This window comes from Pocillopora damicornis, chromosome 3 (assembly GCF_964200805.1).
Source record: "Pocillopora damicornis chromosome 3, jaPocDami1.2, whole genome shotgun sequence".
In the NCBI taxonomy this organism is placed as follows: domain Eukaryota; kingdom Metazoa; phylum Cnidaria; class Anthozoa; order Scleractinia; family Pocilloporidae; genus Pocillopora; species Pocillopora damicornis.
In genome coordinates this window covers 11,759,742-11,783,229 of record NC_142672.1, presented here as the reverse complement: position 1 = coordinate 11,783,229, position 23,488 = coordinate 11,759,742, and the positions used below count along the sequence as shown (strand labels likewise).

Sequence of the window (23,488 nt, the reverse complement as noted above, 5' to 3'; positions counted from 1 at the left end):
CTGGAGTGTCGTCGTCGATTTCCGTCTCAGCCGCCAGTTCCTCAGTCTGAACAAAGGACCGTATGTTATCTATGGTCACTTCATCTTCATAACCTTCTCCAATTAGTTGAACTGTACTTTCTTCATAAGGATTATCCATTACTGACAGCCTAATCTCGCCCAGCGAACGCCCCACCAGGGAGGGGTTGAACTCGATCGCAAAATCTGCCGTCTTACCCATGGGGACCACCACAGACAAGGTGTGAACTCGCAACTTCGGATCTACGTCGTCTTCACCGTCGTCAAGTGGCTTCATAGCTTTGGTACCTTCCACACATGAAATCTTGTACACACCTTCGGGGTCTTTCAAATCGATATTCGCTCGGGCCATCAATGTGCCTTCGTTCTTTAGCGAGAGCGAGAGCACTTGAGTACGTCCCAGTAAAAGGCGTCGGAACAAAAGGACTGGAGCACCTTTCTTGTTTCGAGCAGTGGGTCGAACCACGGTGATTCTAGGAAGGTTTCCTTCACCCTGGATGTCGAACGATAGGTTGCGGTACTTTGACATAGCGCTAGGCATCCCATCTACGGCTGCTTCAAGAGTAGCGTTGTAGGTTTGCATGGACGGAGGACTGAAGGTCACAGTCGCGTACACATAACTGTGAGCTGGGATCGAGGCACGCTGGGGTTCAATCTCATAGACGTCGTGCCAACGAGCAGATGGTTTCATGGACTGCGGTTTCACGGAGAGAACCAAGTCGCATGGCACCTGAAGTGTTGAGAAAATAAAGATCGTCACCGCTCGTCATTAAAAGTTAAGGAACTTAATTCTCCTAAAAAGGATGTTCAAAAACGACCTTAAAGCTATCGCTTGAAGCGAGAATTAACTTGGACTCACGTTATGGCTTGAGAAAGGGAGGGTTTCGGGCAAATGAGATGTGCATGCCAAGATTTCAAAACTATTAAACAAAAAAAGTTTTGAAATGTTGCAAGAAATAACAATAATCGAAGCATAGAAGCATTAAAGACCTTCTCAAAAACAAAAATATTAACGACGACCAAAGGTAAACAACACTCAAACTCGGAAAGACATACGTTGCCAACTAAGATTGATTTCACTTTTTGTATCTGATTGGTAAGGAAAGTGGTCTCACTTTCCTAGAGCAATCAAAAAGCACAATGAGGTAAAACCACTGCATACCACGATCACTTTCCACGTACCTTGTTCGGATTACCGATTCTAAACCTCGCTTTGGCTTTTCGTCCAACAATAGTGTTGTAAAATATAAACTTGTTCTCGTCCTCTCCATACACTCCAGAGCCACTCGCGAGGTCGTGCGTCAGGTACTGGAATAAATTCAATTGTTTGACGATTAAGTGTTCTTCGAATATAGAGCCAACCGTGTCAGGGGCGATTGTGGTGATCCCGGGAATGCATGCTTCTCCAATCAGTTTATAAGGTATTCCCTGTGGTTGGTCGGACGGCGGGCGGTCTGAGATGTCAATGGCAATGTCCTGAAATAAAAAAAAGACAAACCGTTGGGGGAAATAAACTTTGTGAGAATATGAAATCGATTCTACAAGGAGCTGTAAAGGCAAATTCCTGTCCCCGTGCAAAACAATTTGCTCAACTAGCAGCCGTTGGCTTGACGTTCAAGTGAGTGCAGAAAGTTATCGACAAACTGACGCACAATCAAGTGCTTACGTCACAATTGATTTCGTTTAAAATCCGTCGCGCTCGCGCAAAGGAAATAACGTAATGGAGACATCTCAAGGCACTGCGCGCGCGTGGGGAAAAATCTTACCAACCTCTTCTGAGAAGCCTGGATTTTCAGCGATCATATCCACCGTTACTTGCACAGAACTACCGGCCTGCACGCTCCCGACAGCTGGGTAGACTGTAAACATTCCAAGCTGAAGGCGAATGTTTGGTGCCCCTGTGGTCAACTCTGCTCTGTGGAAAAAAAAAGAGAAAACAGCATTTATTTCAACACTGCACGGCTAGGGATTGTAAACTGAAAAGTGTGATGCAGAAAACAGTAGAAGGTCACAGATGCTCAACTGGTAGAATGAATACATACAGTTTATCAAACGACTTCCTTATGCAATTTGGTTCCGAGTGCTCATTCATATCAAATAACAATGAAATTACTTGGCTTCTTTTGAATAATTTACAGTATATCTCAACATCCTGCAATCGATTTAATATTTTTGTGCAGGTTGCGGTTAAACGACGTGTTGTCAGCCAATGAGCATGCTGAAATTCTTGCTTGTGTACTGTCATATAAGTAATCTTACATACCCTCGTACTGAATCTGCTCTCTTTGGTTTAGACGGTTTGTCTTGTTGAGATCTTCCCGAACTCGACCCATCACGTGATTTGGCCCTTTTCGCGGGTGGCCCCAGTTTCTGGCGTCCTTGTGCCACCGTGTTGATCATCTTTAGGACTGAGTACCGGAATTCAAACTCTCCCTTGTTCTCGATAGTGAACACCCGGGTTTTCTTAGTGTTGATTAGCATGGCTCCAAAGTTAATGTCACTGACCGGCGATACGGCGTACTTGCTATAGACAGAGCGCACGCTAAGTTTTATGGGAATGCTGGCGATCACCTCGCCACCTTCGCCAAGGTGAGGCTCTACGATCTGAAAAAACCAATGAAGATATGGATAGAAAAGTCACGTGAATTATATCAATCTGACAGATAAAGGGAGGCGATTGGAATTGAATGGTGAGTTTTTGAAATGTTTTAAAATTTTCTTTAAGGAAAAAATAAGCGAAATCATACAAGGTTTTGTTATAATTTCGAATCAAGTGAATACCAAACCGCTGTGTGATCTCGCTAAATTTTATTATTACAAGTGAGATGTTTATCGAAAAGAAGCTAACGAAAATATTGAGTTTCAAATCATATAAGTGAACAAAACAAAAACAAACGGAAAAAGAAAATTGCTTTTAGTAAAGACACAACCGCCCAAAGCTCCGTTTCCCCCATTTCTAGGCTAAACTAATAACGCAAAACTAAAATATAATGCCATTCCTCTCAAGAACTCTTTTTAGCTTTAGGTTTTGTTTTGATTGTTTGACTTTTTAAAAGAACGATAACTGTGCTTGGTATTATAACTACTGGGGAGGCAGGAGTAATTCATGAAAGACGGGGGCATAAGAAGGTCCAATCCATGAAATATCTACAATATCGTTCAACGATAAGCGAAAACATTGTTTACCTGGCATTTGAGTACAGGCTGGTCTTTAATAGTAATCTCGCTCTTGGATCTGAAGATGACCTGTACTTGAGTGGGTCGATCGGTAGGTAGTAGGGGACCCTTGTTGGGTATCACTGTAAACAGCTGTGCTACGTCTGCTGGCGAACCTTCTGTTGGCTCATACGCGAAATTGAAGTTGATTTCAAACTTGCCTTTGTTCTTTAGAGAACAAGTCTGCTTTGTTTCATCCAAAACTTTGAGAACGCCAAAGTCAAGACCGCCGTCTGCACCTGAAAAGACAACGTAAAGCAAAATTTTTTTGAGAACGAATATGAAATGAAGGTCACAAGGCGAAGACATTCCAGTAAATAAAATTTCTTTAATGTTTTCTTTTCCCGACCGTTACGCTTAGCCCTTTAACCCCTAAGAGTGAATAGCATCTAGTTTCTCTTGACAATATCCCCCCTGAGTAACACATTAAGGTTACGAGAATAAAGGAAATGATCACCAAAAGAAAAAATTATTGATTGTTGAATAAATTCTCCTTGTCAGCTCCTTGGGAAATGTATGGAGAACAGTATGAAGAATATAAATACTCATGTTTGGGTGTAAAGGGTTAAGACAGTCCTCGGTTGAAAATTTTGACACTTCTTAAAATGAAATATTCACAGGTATTCCTTTGGGTTTCGTTTGGTGACAGTCCATCGTCATTATTACTTTACTGCCCATATGAAAACACAGGTAAACGTTTCCCCATACATGTCCTTGTCAACCTACGTACCTTTAGGGAAACTCATATCTAGAGCGACATCATAAGACTCTGCATGAACTTGAATGTTTTCTGCCTGTACCAGGCCCATGATCTGGTCTACATCAGAAACCTTTGAAATACAAAACATTTTGGTTCATAAAAATGCACCTAAAATCACAGTAACTACAGCTACAGCGAAGAACTGGCCTACCAGCTGCAAGCAGGGACTGGCTTTGATGGAAGCTGATACTGAGTGTGATTGACAGGTGATTCTTGTGGAGAGTAAGTATGTGGAGAGAGTTACTGTTGTTTTTCGTGAGCACTAGAATGCGTAAGTAAATAGAATAAACGGTGATAAACTAGTTTTTTCTGTTATGGAGATATTTTTAACGGGAGCATTTCCAAAAGCTTAACGTCCCATCCAGGTGGAGGGGCATACTCCTAGTCACCTCGAGCCATACTCCTAGTCACCTCGAGCCATACTCCTAGTCACCTCGAGCCATACTCCTAGTCACCTCGAGCCATACTCCTAGTCACCTCGAGCCATAGAGTCCGGGATAAGCTCGAGCTCGACTGGCCATTTGACTCAAGAGCAGACCTCTACTCTTACGTCATTCAAGTCAAGTGTATCTTCGTTTATCAACATCAAATTAAATCATCACACTTCTTCGGATTTATCTAAAATATTATCGAATTGAAGACTTACAGTTACGCGTGCCAAAGGCTCACTTCCTGAAAGTTTTCAATTTGTAATTAGAATGTTACGTACCTCCAGCCTCACAATCTTTTTGACGTTGGTTGGCCGAACAGCTCTGAAGTGCATCTGAAGAGCAAACTCTGATTTAGCATCGATCACGCCATGTTCAGTAGTCAACGAAAAGTCATCACCCAGATTGTCCATCCCATTCACTCGCCAAGCCACAGGTAGCAGAGTGCTGTTACGAAGGAAGATCGTTTTTGTGTCTTTCCTGAAAATAGAACAATGAAAAAAGAGTTATTAAGCATGTTTTCATCGCTGTATGCGGAGGTCCTAAAGAGCGCGCGGAGGATAGGTGGGTGAGTAATTCAGTTTGTTTTAGTCTGACTAATTCTCATATTCATCTTTGAGCAAGGAGAGGAGCACTCAGACAATGGGGTCAAAACCCTCAAACACAACAAAGCAGGGCACAAATTCTAAACGCTAGTTCCAAAACTACAAAATAAAATTTGGGAATTCGTGCCTCCCTTTCAACCACGTTTTGCTAAAATAATCGCAAAAAGCATTTCAACAACTGCATGAGTATTATGTGAAGTAATTCTGTAATTCTTAACAACTCAGTTAATAAGGGCAACCCAACAATGGTCACAGCACAGACTCACAAACCGAGAGCTATTTCGCCTTTGAAATTGCACCGACTCGTTCAGCAACCAATACTTTAAATCGATTTGACTTTGCTAAAATATGTTGCTCCATAAAGTAAAAGAAAAGGTGGGTAAACATGTACTACACTGTGAAGCGCCATCATTTTTTACACAGACCTGTGCAGTAGAACTCTATCAAACTGCAGCTGTCTCCGATCCAACTCCAGCTCGGGCCGGACACCATGACAGGAAATCTTAAACACAACCGGCTCAGGATTCTCTCGAATACAGCACACCACAGCATCTTCGAAGAAGCCTGGTGTCTTAGGATATGCCCACAGAGTGAGGTCCTGCAACAGCAACAGAAGTTCTCACTATTTACAGATATCGAACACTGACTTGTAGCAGTAAGTGATCACGCACTGTTGAGTGAACTCTCTTCGCACAGACATTACCAAGGTTTGAAACTTGGGTTAGCACCACATTAACCTTGAATTTGGTACAATTATTGGCTAAAAGGACCGGTTTTTTGTTTATAATTGTGCCGCCCACTATTGCCTATCGTGACAGGTCTTTAAAATGCCTGCGTCTGTAAGATGCACAATAAGAAACTTTTGTAATTCCTCAAAAGCTCTTCACTGAGAACATTTATGTGGAGAACTTTGTGACTGCATGACTTGCTACGTTACAGCTTTTAAGAATTTGTGACTTTTATCTCCGTTTCGTAACTAAGTTAATAATTATCTTGGATTTCTCGACTTTCGAATCAATTGAATAAAGTCTTTGTTCAGACGGGGGTTTTCTCGGGCATCACTGTGACAAGGTTAGGAGGTTTTTACGCCACAGTAAATCTCTTGTTGATTCAACTTGCGAATTTTCAGTGTCTCTTGGAGACAGGACCTAATATTCCCCGCATTTATGAGTGTACTTCCTTTTAAGTGAGCCTTAAAAGAATTCAAGGACAAAAATGGCAAAGCCTAGTTTCTTTCCTCTGCAAAAATCAGGATCTATATCCAAGGAGTCTTGACCTAATCCCTTTTTCCTTTTCTATAGGAAATTATTTCATGCCCTTATAAATGGATGGGTTACCCTACCTGACTCTCACCCGGCTTCAACTTCATGTTGGGTGGATCAATAATGAAGGTAACCGCTGTGCTATCCTGCTGAAAACAGAAGTTGACATCTGCTTCCAGTGGAGAGGTGTTGCAGATCACGATCGTTTCCATATTCTCTCGATACTTGCCTTCCTTGTACCGGTCTCGAGTCTTTCCTGTCAAAAAAGGCAATACATGAAGCTTATTTGCAGATAAATGGCTTTAAAAGCAAGAAGCCACCATTAATGGAATTTAACGTCAATTCTTCAAATAGAATCTCGGCTGTAGAGTGATTCCATTTAAATGGGCAACGTCAAGGTTAGAACATTAGCACGTATAAAGAGACATTCCAGAATTCTAGAAGACAAGACGCTTCAAGATGTGAATAAAGTACCAAAAGGAATTTTTTGACTCAATTTATTTTTACCACAACCTATGAAAAAGGCAAAAGCACTCAGACTTACCACAAAGCAACGGGCCAAACTCAAAAGTCTCACTGCTTAGAACGTATTTCTTATGCACGATCTCTTCCGGTTTGCGGTACTTCCGGCGGTGAGGGAACACCACACGCGGCTCGCGACTGATGGCGGGAAAAGCGCAGACGCCGCGGCAAAACAGCTGATAACGACGGCGCGTCCCCATGATCTCAAAGTTCAATGTCTGGTCAAACTGACCCAGCTCCTCGGACCGAAAACGAATGCGCAACCTCACTGTATCATTGGCAGGAATGACCCAGCGGTGGCTGACGAGTTGAGGGGTGCTGGGCACCGCTGCAGTTTCACTGTAAGAGGAAGAAACAGAAAGTCGGGTTGGAAATTCATTATTTAAGTATTAAAGCAAATTGGTACCAGCATAGTCAACAAGCTACGCTTTAACAAAATAGTTTGCTACAAAGCTAACCTCTTGTCCTCTTCTGCAGGGGTGATACTGGGGGGAGGTGAGGGAGCCCCGTGTGCTGCTTTTCCCTTCCGGGCGGAACTTCCTCTCTCCTTTCTGGACTTTGTACCTCCCTCTCTATCATCCTTGTCTTTACGGCCCTTTCTTCCATGTTCCTAACGTTAAAGGAGCGAACAGCATTGTGAACAAATCAGTGTTAGATGATGGAAATAAAAGCTAATGAACACTGATACGTAAATTTGTAATTGACCGAGGCAGGAAGCAAGATGGCGGGTTATGAGCCATTTTTTTGCGTTTCTATGAACCGGAACCTTTTCTAAATGAATGTGAAACGGCAATCCTGTATTTTTAAGTAAGACGTTTTCGCAAAGTTTTATCACACAACTGAAAAAATCACTGGGAGCATTTGCCAAAGGAAAACAAATGCAATTTTGCTTCATCTTGGTCATTTTTTCAAAGAGAGTTAAACAGACAATTCGTACTCGAATCCACTTTATCTGCCTTGGGATCTAATTTATGGATCATGGGCTATAAGTAATAATAACAACAAAAAAAAAAACAACAATACTTTATAAAAGCACACCCCTTCGAGGAGCGCTAGGCTCGTTTGAACGTGTACGTGAAAAGATCAATAAATATTAAATAACAGTAAACATAATAACAATAATAATAACAGTAATTATAGCAATCAAAGTGAAATGATAATAATAGTAACAACAACAACAACAACAATAATAATAATAATAATGATAATAATAATAATAATAATAATAATAATAGTAATAATAATAATAACGCACTAACCGGTGGTTTCTCAGGTGTTTTCTCCACTTCTGGTTCAGCTTCTTTCGTCTTATCTTCCTGAGGGGCATTAGGATCATCTGGCCCCGACGCCACGAACACATAATGAGAAGGGGGATCTAATCCCAGGGGTGGACGTCTCCGTACAGGATACGGCACTACAGCAAAAGTGGCCGGGGGTGGGATGGGAGGACCATGGGGTCCTAGACCCAGACCGTCCATTACCTAAAATGGGTACAGTCACATGATCACTGAGGAGGAAATAAAAACCAATAGAAGTACCTATTTACTCTAAATGTTCCCTTTTTCTACTTTTTTTCTTTCCGACTAGGATACGATTGCGTCGACTTCTCGTTTCCCTATTGTGCAATCCCGTCGAAGACAAAAATGAAGAAGAATGGGCCATTATTGCAGGTTAAATGTTTGGTTGCGTGACTCAATACGAAATTTTTTCGTATTTAGTTGAAGAATTGGCTTTCTGATAACTTCACTAAACTTGAAAAACCAGTTAAACCAAACGCGCCGGTGAACGCAAAGGTAGTGTTGTTGTGACCCATAGAAACGCGAGAAATAGACATTTTGAATATAGCACAACGTACGATCTATTGTGAACAGAGGAGCAAAGGTGACAGAGCGTGATTAAAGCGACAGCAAAACTTTTGCAAGTTCCACTGTGTGCATAAGTGTGCGAACAAACACCAAGTAATCTTAACTAATCCTTATTGGGATACCTCTTCAACCGTTGGCAAAATTCCTTTCGCTAGTGTCTGTTCAGCCTGTGACTCTGTTGGGTTTCCTGTGTCCACAATAAGCTGTGGTACACCCACCCCGTCCTTTTTACCGCCATCTTCGTCATCATCATGATCACCGCTGACCGCTGACATCGGAGAGTCAGAAATCTGACGGCAAAGCGACATGTAGAAGTCAAGATTAAGACAGATCTGTTTTAGATGAAAAGGCCTTGCGCGAAAATATGCTGGGAACAGCAGCATTGAGTTGGTAAAATGAAACTCTCAATAGTTTTCTTACTTGACGAAAAAAAAAGAAAATCAGCTGGCTTACCGTTGGATCCATCAAGATTACAACATGTGTCAGACGATTAAAAGTAAACCATCTTCCCTCTAAACGACTTTCTTTAGCAAGCTCATGGTATTCCAACATTCATACACAAACAGAGCAGCACGAAATTTGACAAAACGTACATTTTCCATGCGATTTAAGAAAAGATAGTTAGTTAGTTGGTTCGCAGTTTTACCAGAAACCCAACCGCGTAATCATCACTCGGCAGTTCTTTCCTCAACAGTTTTATCCAAAATGTACCGTGAAATTCCAAATGATTTTTTTTACGTTGTATGAGTCTGGGAGAGTTTTCCCTTCTATTTACCCTTTGACTCCCATGAGTGACCAAGAAAGAATTTCTCCTTACGATATCAATATAACGTCAGGCAGACAAGTGATGAGAATAAAGAAAAACATCAATCAGGGGATTATCAGTTGATCTTATACCAAATTCTCCAAACCAGCACCGTAAGAATTTTATCGCAGATAGTAGGAAGAATTACCAATGAGATCTTGGGAGTGAAATGTTAAGGACTAAGATTCAGATCACCTAGCTTGTATATATCACACACCTCCTTAGCTTTTTCTTTTTCTCTCTCCTTCTCTCGTTCTCTAAGTTCTTTCTCTTTCTTGTCTCGACCTCGCCTGGTCGATCCAGGCGCCGGAAGAAAGTCCTCAAAGTTCTCAGACTTGGGAGTGTCTGCACGCGCCACAGTACCCGTAGATCGATCCCAGTTTTGCAGCAAGCCATCAATGTCTCGGAAACTGGTCTCGAATGCATTAAATCTACGACACCGTCAAAAAAAAGTTTAGTGTGCTGGTATTTTGTTCTTTTTTCAATGACACCCTATCACACTTAAAGAGAGAAAATCATTGTTTGACATTCCAACAATATCGGCTGCAAACCCCTCTACAATCGTAATGAAGATCGCTGTTTGTCGAGGGCCAAGGTAAAAATCTCCAATCAACATGAACTGAAAAATTAAATTTTTTCCCCAAAAAACGAATCATGAAGAATAAATGTCCTGACCCAAAATATTCAATAAACTCTACACCGGTAAACGATCTCAACTCGCGACTACGAAGTATGTGCTGCGATTCTTTTTAAAAATCAGAGGGTATACCTCGTAAGATGTTCTACACCTAACTTTAAGAGCTTTTATGTTTATCCGTCTTACATTTTAAAATACTTTATCCAGGAAACAGATAATAAGAACTGGCCCACTTTTCAGGTTACGTGCATGATCTTGATGTGACCTCAAATTCTCAATTCTCAATTCTAAATTTAACTTACAAGGAAAAGATCAGCGAAAGGCGAGAATCTTTAGTCAAATCGTGGAAGTTAAAAGGTCAAGTCAAAATCATCATCAAGTCAGCCTTACTTTTCAGTGAAGAGAATTAAGTATGATGTAATTTGGAACGCGGTTGTGGGGACTAAATGGTAGAATCGTTAAATTGCCGTTGAACGCTCTCTACAAAAACAGTTAGAGTAAGTCTTATTAGTACCTAACGCCACCTACTTTTTAGTAAGCTCCTTCTCCCTCTCCTCTTCCTCAGTCGGTGGTTTAGATTCCTCAACTTGCGGGATCAACGGAGGGTTCATGATGGCCGATGACTGGCGATGTTTCTGTACTTTGGCGATACTTAGTCGCTTCTTGTCGTCGGTAACATCACTGCTGTCGGAACGCTCGGAAATCACCGACGGGGCGCCCGTGCGCGTGTCGAAGGGCTGTGCTTGTGTAGACAGACCAGTGGTGCGATTAGGTGTTAGCTTATCACTGCTTTTCTCAGGTTTCTTTTCCTTTCCATCATGACCTTTCTTAGCTCCAGCACCTCCTGCTTGTTGAGCTCCTCGGCGTTTACCTTTTTGATTACCACTGAAAGAAAGATGCAGCAAAAACAAAATATTAGAATAATAGAGAGCTTTTCTATTGAGGGTCGTAAAACCACAATTACTAAACTGATCACAAATGCTTGTTTTGACAAAAGCCACACTACACGTCAGGCAAAACATTTAACAATATTAGCATTAGTGTTAGCTTTATTTGACGCTTAAATCTCTCTACTTATTTACAAAGAAATGCATAGCAACTAATGGGGAGAATTACTCATCAGATCTCAGGAGGTACCGAGCCAAGCTAGCAGATTTGTCTTCCATGTTAAAGAAAACAGTTTAGGAATCACTAACCGCTCCTCCTCGAGTCTTTTTTCCTCCATCAAAGCTTGCAGTTCTCTTTCTTTCTTCTCCCTCTCCTGTCTTTCTAGCTCACGTTTTCTTCTCTCTTTCTTTTGCTCCAAGTGTTTCCTATCAACCTCAGCTTTCTCTTCTTCCGTTAGAGCATCATATTCATCTTCTGACATCTCCTCCAATCGCCGTTTCTCTTCTTCCTCCTTTTGTTTTTCAAGCTTGGCTGAAGAAAGCAAAATCAAATGTGAAATTTAAACCTCATTTACACTGGTGACTTTCCCTTAACGATCTTCTATTCCCCTTGTATATGATACCTAAGCCATCCGTCGGATAAAATACTGTTTCATCCTTACTATAAAAAGTTGGACAAACATAGTTTCCTCAAAAGTGCATGTATAGCAACCAGTAGATCCACTGTCGCAGCATTTGACGTGCATATTGTTCGAAAAACTTGCCAAAGAGTAAAACACCGCTACGCGATTATGAAAATAGAAAGATGTAACAACAAACGGACGGAGGCCCAATGAGGATAAATAATATTTAATAATATTTAACTGATTTGGCTTGAAAGCAATGTCTAAAGTGCACGTTGATGACTTCAAACGAAGCTGCAGTCTAAACACAGCATAGCCTAACTTTGCCAAGCCATACTTCTCAACGAAACTTATTTCATTTTGTTGTTTATTATAGATTCACTTACCTTGCTCTTCTTTCTTCTTTTCTTCCACAGCTTTTAGCTTGGCCTGATCCAACATCAGTGTGACAAAGAAGATATATTTGCGGTTATTGAAAGCACGGAGAATAGCATTTGCTGTACCCATCATGTTTGGACTGAACAGCGACTCCAAGCCATCCACTACGATTCCTTTCTGACAGTCACTCAACTAAAAACAATTAATGCCTTTTTTAAAAAGCTTTATTCGCCAACGAGCTGCCTTTGAAATAGTTGGTAAAGGGCTCAGCAGAACATTCTAATACTCTGAAAGATTGCATCTGACGGAGATGGTAACGTGTCTTAAGGTCTAAATTTCGTACACATAAAGAAGTTGTTAACCTTGATAATAATAATAATAAAGATCGCCTTCTTCTTCACTTTCCCTCTTTATCTAACTGGGAATCTTCATTGTTATGCACTAAGATCAATTGGATGTCATGTGAGTAAGAGAGCGAGCTTGAGTGTTGTGCGATTATTTGTAATTTCGAGACATGGATAAATAGATAAATAGATAAACTTGCAACAGTTAAAAAGTTGTTCTCGAACTCGCACACTAACCTCCTGACGCCATTTTTCCAACTGTCTAATTAGATATCAAAACAGTGTTTATCCTCTTAAACCAACCTGAAATCGCTCCGCCAGCAGTTCGACAAGAAGATCCTCAGGAAGCAAGCAGCTGTAAAGTCCGTCTTCACCAGCGACGCTAGCACTGACACTCAGCTTCCGGCCTAAAGGTGCAGCCTGGGGTGGAGTCCCTGGGGGCGATTGCTGAAGCTGAGGAATATTCTTCCCAACACCTCCTCCACGGGGGCCACCAGCTATGGTGGAAGTCTTACGATCCTTCCCAAGAAACGATTGGGCTCCGGTGACAGAGCCAGCAGTGGAAACCGAGGGACCAGTGGCCGCACCCAGGGCAGCTACTGCCTCTACACTCAGTGCCACCGTGGGTTGGTTCAGCTGTAATTCAGCAGTCTGTTCCGCTTCCTTAGCCGCTCGAGCAGCTGATGCACACAACTCTTTGGCTCTTTGAGCTGCAAGAGCGGGCAAAATATCATAATCAAGAGAGATAAGTAGCGGAGTTAGTCATCCCGCGCGAACTTAAGCCGGTTTCTCAAGGAACAAGCCACTAGAGGCATTAAAACTCCCCTTGGTGTAAGTGCATAACAGGTACCCTGGCTCAGGATTTCATCACGTTCCCCCGTTTTATTTTAGTACTCATATCTTGGAAAGAGAGAAGCCCTTTGTGAGTTAACTACCTGGCACAAGGACAAGATAGATTTCCATATGTTGAAGGTGTTTCGTTTGCGATCGTCCGCGATATTTGGAAAATAAGAATGTCCATCGATATATCAATGTTTATATTCAAAACACTTTAAAAAAAGAACCATGTTAGAAACCTGTGTAACAGCAGTGTAGGTAGTCCTTACTTGCCCGCGAACCTTTCGTCGATCTTAAGACTCATTTTGTTGCCATTTTCATCACTTTATCCCGGATAAGCAAAATCCTGCACAAGCCCATCATAACTCACCTGCAGAGGTGTTTCCATTTGATATAGCCTCTATAACCACTGCATCTACTGTCAGTAGCGCTGCTCCATAAGTCTTAGCCAGTGACACCGCCGTGGCTGTCTTTCCAGAGAGAGGTGCTCCGTGCACCACTAAAGCAATTCCTCGTCGGTTACGGGCTGCCCTGCCCTCTGCTGTCAAGTCGATGCCAAGGTAGCGAGCGATGGAAGCGGACACGGGTGTGATTTCCAGTTCGCCAACACCGAGGCTACTGCTGTCTATAAAGACGTAAACAAATAGCATACTAAGCGAGGAGAGGTCTTCTACTAACACACCTTAAGATTCATATTTCAGTAATCCTATTGCTCACTCCCTTACCATCTTTAGCTCCCTCGCCCACATCACTACCAGACCTGCCACCCTCCCGTTCACCGGAAGCTGAAGCCAGCTGTGTAGCAATGATAGGTGGCACACCTTCCACTCCTTCCTCTACGGCCCTCTCCGCCTGAGCGGCTGCTGCAGATGCCGCTGCCTCTGCTTTCTCCTTTTCTTCCGCCTCCTTCTTTCTTTGCTGCTCATTGTAGGCATCTGTGATTTCTTGAGGAAGCTTGTCCCCAGGTTGACGCGGGGGAAGCAGAATGGTGTTGTATTCATCGTAGCCTTTCATCGTGCGAAGCATCTGCAAATACACAAAAACTAATCATTAGTAAATTTTCAAGCAATTTATTCATTAGTACATTTTTAAGTTAAGAGTACTTTACTTTACATTACAGAGTGAAGCTCCAAACGATTTAGTCAATTAAATTGAAATCGATGAATAGTCCACCTTAATATTGTTTGAAGTTGTAGCCTGACTTTAATCCCAACTTCGTCAGAAAGCAACAAGTATGGATAATACTTGCGACGTCGTTGAAATGAAGCCTTATCATTGGTGAAAAAAGTTAAAATTATCAGCTCGTAAAGTTTCTTGTCCCAGTCCAATCTTCTTGAGATTTTTTCTTAGCGATGTGGTCGAAATTAAGGTAACTCACGATGGCGTAAGTTTGAAATAAATTTAATATTGCCGTCAAAGCCATAACGTAAACACTAATCGTACTTTCACCGCAGATGTGTTTAACTTCGGAAAAACGATCATTTTTTATCGTTCTCATTCAAAATCACGCTGATATTCTTGTTTATACCTTCTCCTCCTCCAAGTACTGCTTGTCAAACTCCAAAGAGTAAATTTCAACAGGAAACGATGAAGGATTTCGCACGATTACTTCCTTCTTGTCCCCAGATGAATGAGGAAGGACTGGGCCGAACTCGATCAGAGTGGAACTGAAGTCTAACTTGGGCTCATTTCCCTGACCGGTCACGCTGATCATGTGACGGCTAGAACTTTGGGCGATCCGGATAACAAGACGATTGCTGTAAGAAATCTGTTGCAGAAAGAGCAAGCGAAAGTAAGACCATTCAAGAACAAACTAATACATGCGTAAGACAAGTAACAGAATAAAGCAATGCAAGAATAAATCCCTAGAAAACAGTTTCAACAGCAGCCTCTAACCTCTTCAGTGGGCATGAATTTGACTTGGACATTAATCCGCTGACCAGGCATTAGGGAACCGATGGGCGGCATCACTTCAAAGTGTTTTGGTTTAGGCTTTTCTGTGCGAAGCTTTTTGCGTAGATGAAGTGGAATCATCTTGTCGGACTGTGTAGCAAAACATGAAATATGGCGTTATCTACAAATCAAATTTTGGCAGCCAGACTTATCTACTATGTATACCTTTTTCTTTTTTTCTTCCGGAGGTTCAGATGACCAGTCACACCTACGGAAAAGAAATTTTATCGCACAGATTAAGAACAACATCTCATACAAATTCAAATGGAAATTTTTCCTCTAAAAACGATTATTTTTCCTGTAATATTTGAATAGACAGAACAGAATAGAAAGTGAGCTTTAACGTAGAGAGGCTTCAGAATACCGGCAGATGGCAAAGGAAAAAAATTAATAAGAAATTTTTTTCCGTTTTCCGTTTCTCTTATTTATAACGGCAACTACTGCGTCGTTGCTCTTTTTAGAACTAAGAAGAGATACCATGTAACGCCTTGCATCGTCTTTAATAAATAAAATTAAGCATTGTTTAAGCAATGGCGCAGTCAAAATCTCTGATAATACTTCAGTGGACAGGTACGAGAACGGTCTTTATTTTCCAGATATTCTGTTATGAAGCAAAATCTCCCTATTTTTTTGGAATTTTTCCTTTTTCTGTTCTCTTATTGAACATCTGACTAGAAGAGACGATTTGAACTACACATTTAAATACACAACAACATCTTGTGGTGTCGATACTCGCCTGACTTGTTGGCTATTGTGTAGCTGTATCGTCATGACCTTACTGTTCCCACACTCCACCACGCCAAAATCTAGCGAATCTGTAGATACTGTCATGTCCGGCATTGTCACCACAGCTTTAATCCTCAACCCAAACGTAGGACCATTGAGCACGTTAAAGGGCACGTGCAGATCAACTGGTCCCATGGGAAGTCCAGCCGCTCTAGGGTCAAAGGTCACCATGAATTCCATACTTTCGTTATCTGGTTCACCGGGAAGGTTACGCACTCGGTCCAATTCCACTCCAAATCCGCTGCCCGACAGAACTGACTTGTCAGGTGCAAAAGACACCGGGAAGTGTCCATTGTTGGTGACACGGACTACATATGATCGAACTGTGCCATATACAACATATCCGAAATCCAGGAAATAGCTGATCAGCTGAGCTCTGAAAAATAACACAGTACATTGTCATATCAACTCTTTATTACACGACTAAGGCAGTCCGTCTCCAGAAAACTAAAATGAACCTATAAGACCTTTTAATGGTATTGATCCCGCAGGTGTTGGCGTGAGGGGAATCTTTTTCAAATTAATCGTTGCGAACTTCAAGAATGGATCGCTGGCAAGAGAATAAACGAATCCAGAGGAGTACAATTGCTTCTAAGTTCATGGTTTGTCCATTCACTATCACGACAAACACCAAACTAGTTTTAAACTTCTAAATATTTACTGAAATAGCGACTAATTTTACGCATGAAAGTAATCGCATAAGAACACGCAATTTATTTGATGTGGACAGGGGTTGTGGAAATGAAAAGGGTATCATTTTCTATATGCTTTGCGTGATGCAACTCATGAAAAAACATACTTGGGTCGTTGTTTCTTTGTTGCAGTTCTGTGGGAACCGGAGGTATGCACAAAAGAGACGTTTCTTGCTGATTCCTGTTGCTCTACGGCGAATTGTTTCACTAATAGTCGTTCGACCTCCATCTGTACTCCGATGTCGCCGACAGACTGAGAAAGAATGATCACAAAAATTAAACCTACAGTTCAGCTATAATGTCTAACAATTGGCGGACAAAAAGCTTTCTCTAGAAGATAAGTATTCCACACTAATTGAGGAAAGTTTTCAATCAGGGTCTGTCCGTATTAGACCAGCGAACGAGGCTGGATTAGTTAACGAGACGAATTTTATCATCTCTTCTTATAGAAAGGGAGCTAAGAGCTCAGTACAATTCTTAAGGGAGCTTTCAACTCGGCTATCAAGATAAAAAAGTACGATATTTCAATTTTTATCCCTGTGACTCAGCTGAAGGGTTCGTGAATGGAATATTTCGAGTCCCGAGGACCGAAATCACGGTAACCGTTAGTCCGAGCCGGACTAGCCGGAATAGCCTTCCTCCTCATATCAACACATCGCAACACATGCATATTCTCCATAATGTTGTCTATGAATTTTCTATTGTACTGACAGGAAGAATTTGTTCAACCATCAGGAGCTTCCTGATAATTTCCTTTATTTTCATGACCTTTAGGTGTGATTCAGCAGTGACGATGAGGAGAACTAAGGTGCCAGTCACCCTTATGGGGTTTAATGGTCAAGGCGGGGTTAATTAAAAAAAGTAATCAAAGATTTAATAGGAAAATGTTGAAGAAAGGTAGAGACTGATGGAGGTCTTTTATCCATAGGGTACCTGTATACTCAGGTAACAAAGTCCCTTTTTGCTCAAGAAAAAAACACATAAAGATACATTTTTTTCTGACTGTACTTACATTTGCGAGAGCTCCGAACGGTACGTCATCTACACTCTTCTCTGATAGGTTTGACTTTTCTCGTTCCAGGTTCTCGCGTGCTTGCTGGGTCAGCTCCTCGTATCTGGCGTCTTCTTTGTCATGAGGAAGGTCGAACACGACACGGGGGAACACACCCACCCCTGACAGGGTGATTTTGTTAGGTTCAAAGTGAGCAACTCTAACCTGCTCCACAAAACAAATGAAAAGTAGAAAGGATTACGTTCAACGAAAGAGAATGTTAGCTTCGTCACTAACATCAGTGTGCATATTCTCCACACTGTTCTATACATTTCCTAAGATGTTGACAAGGAGAATTTGTTTAATAATCAAGAGCTTCTTTCGTTGGCGATCATTTCCTTCTTCTTGTGACCTCAATGGTTAATTCAGGGGTGATATTCCGAGGAGAAATTAGATGCCAGTCATTTTAAGGAATGAAAGGGTTCACAGATTAGGAAATATAGTCGTAACCATGTACATTATCACGCTATTGTTCAACAAGTTACTCTAAACCCGGCTTGAAACTAGGATCAAGTTATGTATTCAAGAATAACCAAACACATTTTAGGCGGACTTCAGATCAAGTGAACACCCTAAATTAAGTGGAAAGTAGCCCTTGTCCCAATATTTTTTCAATACTTAACGAAAAAAAAAAACCGCCCGCAAATAACTACGTTAAGCAGTAGCAGATAACAGAATTAAGCTCACTAATTCGCGACTTATCATAACTAATTTAAAAAGAGACAAACGAGAGTCCCGCGGTTGTCCGCTTCATAAAAGTTTTCATTTTATGGACCCTCCAACATATAAGTTACTAGTGTCACTGACATTCGCTACAATATCTGTTCCACTGGGTTCATCAAGTAAAAGACACGCGAAAAATCTGAAGCCCAACATAGTACTTTTACTGTTTTAAAAGAATACGTGAATACCTCAAGAGTAAAATTTTTTTACCTGAAATGTCTTCTCAAACTTCTCTGGCACACCAGGTAGATATTTGATGGTAAGTGTTTGGTTACTGAGGGCCTTAATGTGCCCTTGGATTGGGGAAACATTTGGGGCGCCTGGAAGGAGCTTATTTCCACTGTCCACGTTGAGGACCACAAAATCGAGGCCTACTTTACCAGTATTGTGGAGAACGATCTCTGCAACCGCTGCTTGGTCAAACAGCTACAAAAACAAAGTAGTTTAGATGACTGCATAAAATGAAAAAATAATAAGAGATGCAAGAAAAGAAATGTTGTTGCGTTGTGTGAGAGAAGGAAAGTCTGTTCGCACTGATACGTGTTTCAAATTTGCCTCACTCAAATTCATGTTAATCAAACTTTCCTCGACTGACGATAATATATGAATTTGTTTTTCCACTGTCAGAGTCCTCATCTTGACATTCCAATTCTTAAAACACAGCTTTCACGAATGGGATTATTCAAAATGTATTTGCTGTACCTGTTTTCCATAGTCGACAATCTGCCGATCGAAGAAATACTGCACTAGGGACGCTTGACCCAGAAGTGCAATGTCGTATTCAGGTCCTCCGTACACAGTACAGCGGGCAACAGCCTGAGAACTAATGTTGGCATGACCATAAAAGGTGAACTGTATTTTCTGCGTCTCATGCGGATGAAGGGTGCTATACAGTGGTAAGATGTCAAAAATCTGACATAGGAATAAAAAAAGAAACAATATAATCTAAAACACCTTTCAATTTTTAACTAAGGGTTTTGCCCGCAAGAATATCTCTCTGTGTTCACTTTATTCGATGAGAAAAGTGGCAGATATTAGAAAACCAACCTCTTCGATTCCAATATCAAGCAGTTCAGACTGTCTCCACGGCACTGCCAGCTGATTGGCTGGGCTTGCATCCTGTGGCCTTTGTTCTGAAGCAGTAGAAGATCTGCTCATTACTGGTGATCCTGTGAAGTCTACAAGCCGAGGTGACTCGGGGGTATGATCACCTGTTACTTCGATCATCACGTTGTCAACATCTTCCGGTTTTTCTTCACTGTCCTCTTGGCTGTCATCATCAACCTCGACTACAATTCCTAAGAGCAGGCATTTAGAAGCTGAAATTATATTTCTTACTCTATGTTTTAAAATATGGCTCATGAAGCTTTCTCCTCCGTTATCCCTTTACTAAACAAGAGTCGCAGGAGGATCCTCTCGTCCGCTCTTTTCAGCTCGCTTTCTCTCCATGCCCTCGCATCCCAGCGCTCCGCTCACGCTTTTCCCGCGAGAATAAGAGGAGAACGAAAGGCCTGCAACGCATGCTAACATAAAGTGCGCCAAGAAATCTTTACGAGTTGCATAGCACTTGTGTCATAATCTAAATTCTGATCGAGGTGCTGGGGAATTTTCATCGAGCCTGAACTACCTTCATCTTCCTCTTTGTTTTCAAACTGAATAGCTGAATCAACAAAGCTCCACTGATACTTGACATCCATTGGACTGTGATTAGTGACTTTCACTACTTGGGTCGCTTCTGTGTCATTCAATATACAGCCAAAGTCAACCTACGAGGTAAATCAGTTTCAACAGTTTCCATTGGCTCAGTATATATGGTGGGTAGTAGAAGAAGTACGCACAGATTTGGAGCGTAAGTGTTACCCAAAAATAAAAAAGTGCCTCTGTTATCAAAAAAAGGTTAGTTAACATACCTTTTCCATCTCAAATGTAAGATTAGGGAAGAACACTTCTCCTTTCAGACTCACAAAGTCCTGGAAGAAGTAGCACAGTATTAGTACTGAATAATCAAATAATAAGCAACAAATAGAATCAGACCTTTGTTATTCACCACAATGAATAACCACAACCTTTTTTACGAAATACACAAAGCCACACGCAAACGTTGTAAGCTTCTGAAAAAAGCTCATAGCCCAATTTCGGGGGTTTCGATAAATTTTTCCATAAGCGGCTGCCAATATTGTAATGGGCAGCTGTGCCGTAAGGCAAAAACCAAAAGACGAGAGCCTGCCCCTGGCAGGCTCAAGGTTTTTACAGCTGGCAGAAGACCGCTGGTCTCCGGCTTTTACTGAAACTCCTGTAATTTGTTCATACTTTGTTGGTTATCGAGAGATAAATAAACCACAACAGCAAAAATCCAATACTGCCTTGTTGAGGATACGCCCTTCGAAGGAGCGTTGTGTGTGCTTTTTAATACTTCACTATAGCATTGACTTCTGTTGTTAAGGTAAGTTTGTTAGAGTGAAAGGGAAAATGAAATCAAGTTAAATGATAAGCTGATCGTGTTGTTAGATCGCACGGGTGAAGGTGAAACTTCAGTTAATACGACCGTCAAAAGTCCTTTTTCAAGACTACTGTCACCCTCATGATCAAACTGAAAGATCAATGGCTAGTCTTAAACCACCTTAGATGTGAGAGTGAAGCCTTGCGTAATTCACTATTTGTCACTTGTAAAGCATTCCGTTATAAAAATAAAGGTGTTACAGGAGTAAAGACCCAATCATTGGACACAAAGCTCTTCACCTTTTGTGGATGTTCTTTGAATGACACCTCTAATTGACTCTCAGCGGTTCTGGTCACAAAGTCATCCTTGTAAGAAGGATCGAACTGAATCAGCACGGGTATATTCTCACCAACGCCCAGTGACACTTCCTGAAAATGGAAAACAATAACTTCGAAATAATTACCCAAACGTTTGTAAATGGCATTAACCTGCATGTCTTCCGATGCTACACGAAAGCCAAAGCCAACTACAACAGAGCTCAAATCTGTGAGCCTCAAATGTGTCACGATTTAGTACATGTAATCCCTTTGCCACTCACGTACAACTCCTTATTCATGCCTTGCGAATACATCCTGATTGTTCCTCATTGAAAGCAACCTTGAAAACTCTCCGATAAACTCCGTTACCGTCACACGAAACGCAGGGGAGGTTAGGGCAAGTTTTTTAAAGTTTGAGTTGGTACCGTGCTGCACACTACTTTATCATTCAAAATGTATTTAACAAAAGTAAATACTGAACTGTGTTTTGCGCGATAGCACCACTCAATTATTCCAGATAAGGAATCAAACCTTTCTAGTTTGCCCTTGTAAAATGCTCTCTTATAAATGCAAGTTGTCTCACCGATTGAGATGATTTAACATTAACAGGTGCCCAACGTGGATCCTCCACAAGCAACTGAAAGGGATAGGAAGCTTGTAACACGACTGTGAGCGGGAGGGATGACACGTTGTGCATCATGACTTGCTTGGTCTCTACTTCCAAAGTGCTCTCAGGGTGCTGCAGGTAAAAAAAGAAAAAAGAAACAAATAATGAAATAGTAATTTCTATGTTAAAATGTAATCCATATAACAAAAATTACCTTCATCAACATTTAGCAGAGAGAGCTGAGAACGAATTCACTCCGTTAAAAACAAGAAGTTCGCCAAATGAAATTCTGCTATTTTTGTTTGGTAAGGGTAACTTTCCAAGGCATAATAGTTCCTTTAACGGCTCTATGTGGAGGCGACCTCGTTGTTGAGTGAGTTTGAAACGTTCAGTTTCTCCTCAGGTCTAGGTTTGCGATTCACCCGCGCGGGCAAAACAAAACATGGGCGACAATTGTTACAGAACACAAAAACATCGGGAACACAAAAGCAAACAATCCTTCCCATGGAATGGTAACAATTCTGTTTTAAGTTCAACTGGCTTACCTTCATGACACAGAAGTTTATCTCTCTTTGAGAAAAAGACAGCAGTGGGCTGATAAACTCTGCACTTATATCCACCCTCATGATACGTTCCTTACCAGTACTAGTGCCAATGATAGCATGGCAGAACATGCGCTCCTTTACAATTTGTGGACTAAAAAAACACAAAAATAAAGAGCTTGTTGCCATAACGTTTCCAATATCATGTACAAACCCATTTTCAGAATGAGCACAGAGATCTAGCTACATAATCTATGACCAAAACAATACTTGTCTCTGTAAAAATGAACTACCGACAAATAAATGTGATGAATGAGAGAAGAAGCAAATTTTTCATAACGTCCAAAATGGCAAGTAGCATCTGCCTCCTAAAAAACATGTTACTATAAAAATTCCATAGCAAGATCGGTTGGTAAATGCTCTTCTTACTTCTCGCAATATCCTTCCAGTTTTACTTTTTGGCTCTCTCCAGGATGTAGTACTAATCTGTCGGGTGTTAACTGAAACACCGGCTTAGGCGGATCAACGGGTGGTGGTTGGCCCTGTTAAACCAACATGAACCGTTGTATTAGCAATTTAATGAGTATAACCATATGCTACAATAACTCCAGTGGCACCTAATTCATTAATTTCCTGGCACAAGTGGCTTGTCTTCATACATTAACTTCCGGTTTTCTGTAATGTGCGATGAAACCAGAAGCTATCTACTTATGAGGACTTCTACAACAATGAATTTTTGGTCGTTGGTTCTCCCACTCGCTACGGGTTTTTACACTTTCTCTGACACAATCTAAGTAATTAGAACTTGATTTCTAGTGATATCAGGGTGAATGTGTCACTGAAAAGGAATTTGTATTCAATATTCTCCATTTAGCTCGCAGCTTAAAACCTTTCTAGCTTATTACCTGGTATCTCATATCTTCCGGATTGTACTCAGGCTTCTTCTTAGTCCTGTACGGGAGGAAACCTTCAGTGGTCCAATAAATCTGTTGAGGCCTCCTTCCGCTGTTTGTCAGTTGGAACCATCTCTTGACAGGCTGGCAACTAAACTGTGGACCAAGTTTAACGGCTGGAGCTAGGGGAGGATCACTGACGATGGTTGTGCCAGAGCCGTAGGCCATGAGGCTGACTGTTTGGTTCTGACTGTCACTAATGTTGATTGACAATTTGTCCTGAAACCTGACAAAAAT

General features: G+C 41.4%; 1 protein-coding gene across 3 annotated transcripts in view; it reads right to left on the bottom strand.

The window, feature by feature from the left end:
* Positions 1 to 23,488, bottom strand: part of LOC113666111 (axonemal central pair apparatus protein HYDIN) — a 49,614-nt gene that overhangs the window by 13,696 nt on the left and 12,430 nt on the right. For 2 of the 3 annotated variants that reach the window (XM_027181870.2, XM_089198949.1), the window contains 36 exons: positions 23,204 to 23,477; positions 22,728 to 22,840; positions 22,302 to 22,452; positions 21,733 to 21,888; positions 21,132 to 21,260; positions 20,303 to 20,362; positions 20,020 to 20,158; positions 19,440 to 19,690; positions 19,095 to 19,304; positions 18,603 to 18,818; positions 17,631 to 17,834; positions 16,726 to 16,871; positions 15,877 to 16,302; positions 15,306 to 15,348; positions 15,084 to 15,230; positions 14,716 to 14,955; positions 13,913 to 14,213; positions 13,558 to 13,812; positions 12,654 to 13,060; positions 12,015 to 12,198; positions 11,315 to 11,537; positions 10,647 to 11,003; positions 9,699 to 9,912; positions 8,799 to 8,966; positions 8,071 to 8,292; positions 7,270 to 7,421; positions 6,834 to 7,150; positions 6,370 to 6,545; positions 5,453 to 5,625; positions 4,704 to 4,902; positions 3,965 to 4,064; positions 3,205 to 3,473; positions 2,282 to 2,622; positions 1,789 to 1,933; positions 1,201 to 1,494; positions 1 to 748 (listed from right to left, as the gene is read on the bottom strand). In XM_027181870.2, coding sequence (XP_027037671.2) covers positions 1 to 748; positions 1,201 to 1,494; positions 1,789 to 1,933; positions 2,282 to 2,622; positions 3,205 to 3,473; positions 3,965 to 4,064; positions 4,704 to 4,902; positions 5,453 to 5,625; positions 6,370 to 6,545; positions 6,834 to 7,150; positions 7,270 to 7,421; positions 8,071 to 8,292; positions 8,799 to 8,966; positions 9,699 to 9,912; positions 10,647 to 11,003; positions 11,315 to 11,537; positions 12,015 to 12,198; positions 12,654 to 13,060; positions 13,558 to 13,812; positions 13,913 to 14,213; positions 14,716 to 14,955; positions 15,084 to 15,230; positions 15,306 to 15,348; positions 15,877 to 16,302; positions 16,726 to 16,871; positions 17,631 to 17,834; positions 18,603 to 18,818; positions 19,095 to 19,304; positions 19,440 to 19,690; positions 20,020 to 20,158; positions 20,303 to 20,362; positions 21,132 to 21,260; positions 21,733 to 21,888; positions 22,302 to 22,452; positions 22,728 to 22,840; positions 23,204 to 23,477 — 8,150 coding nt within the window. The remainder of the gene's footprint in view (positions 749 to 1,200; positions 1,495 to 1,788; positions 1,934 to 2,281; positions 2,623 to 3,204; positions 3,474 to 3,964; positions 4,065 to 4,703; positions 4,903 to 5,452; positions 5,626 to 6,369; positions 6,546 to 6,833; positions 7,151 to 7,269; positions 7,422 to 8,070; positions 8,293 to 8,798; positions 8,967 to 9,698; positions 9,913 to 10,646; positions 11,004 to 11,314; positions 11,538 to 12,014; positions 12,199 to 12,653; positions 13,061 to 13,557; positions 13,813 to 13,912; positions 14,214 to 14,715; positions 14,956 to 15,083; positions 15,231 to 15,305; positions 15,349 to 15,876; positions 16,303 to 16,725; positions 16,872 to 17,630; positions 17,835 to 18,602; positions 18,819 to 19,094; positions 19,305 to 19,439; positions 19,691 to 20,019; positions 20,159 to 20,302; positions 20,363 to 21,131; positions 21,261 to 21,732; positions 21,889 to 22,301; positions 22,453 to 22,727; positions 22,841 to 23,203; positions 23,478 to 23,488) is intronic. The other variant, XM_089198948.1, reaches the window with a different exon arrangement.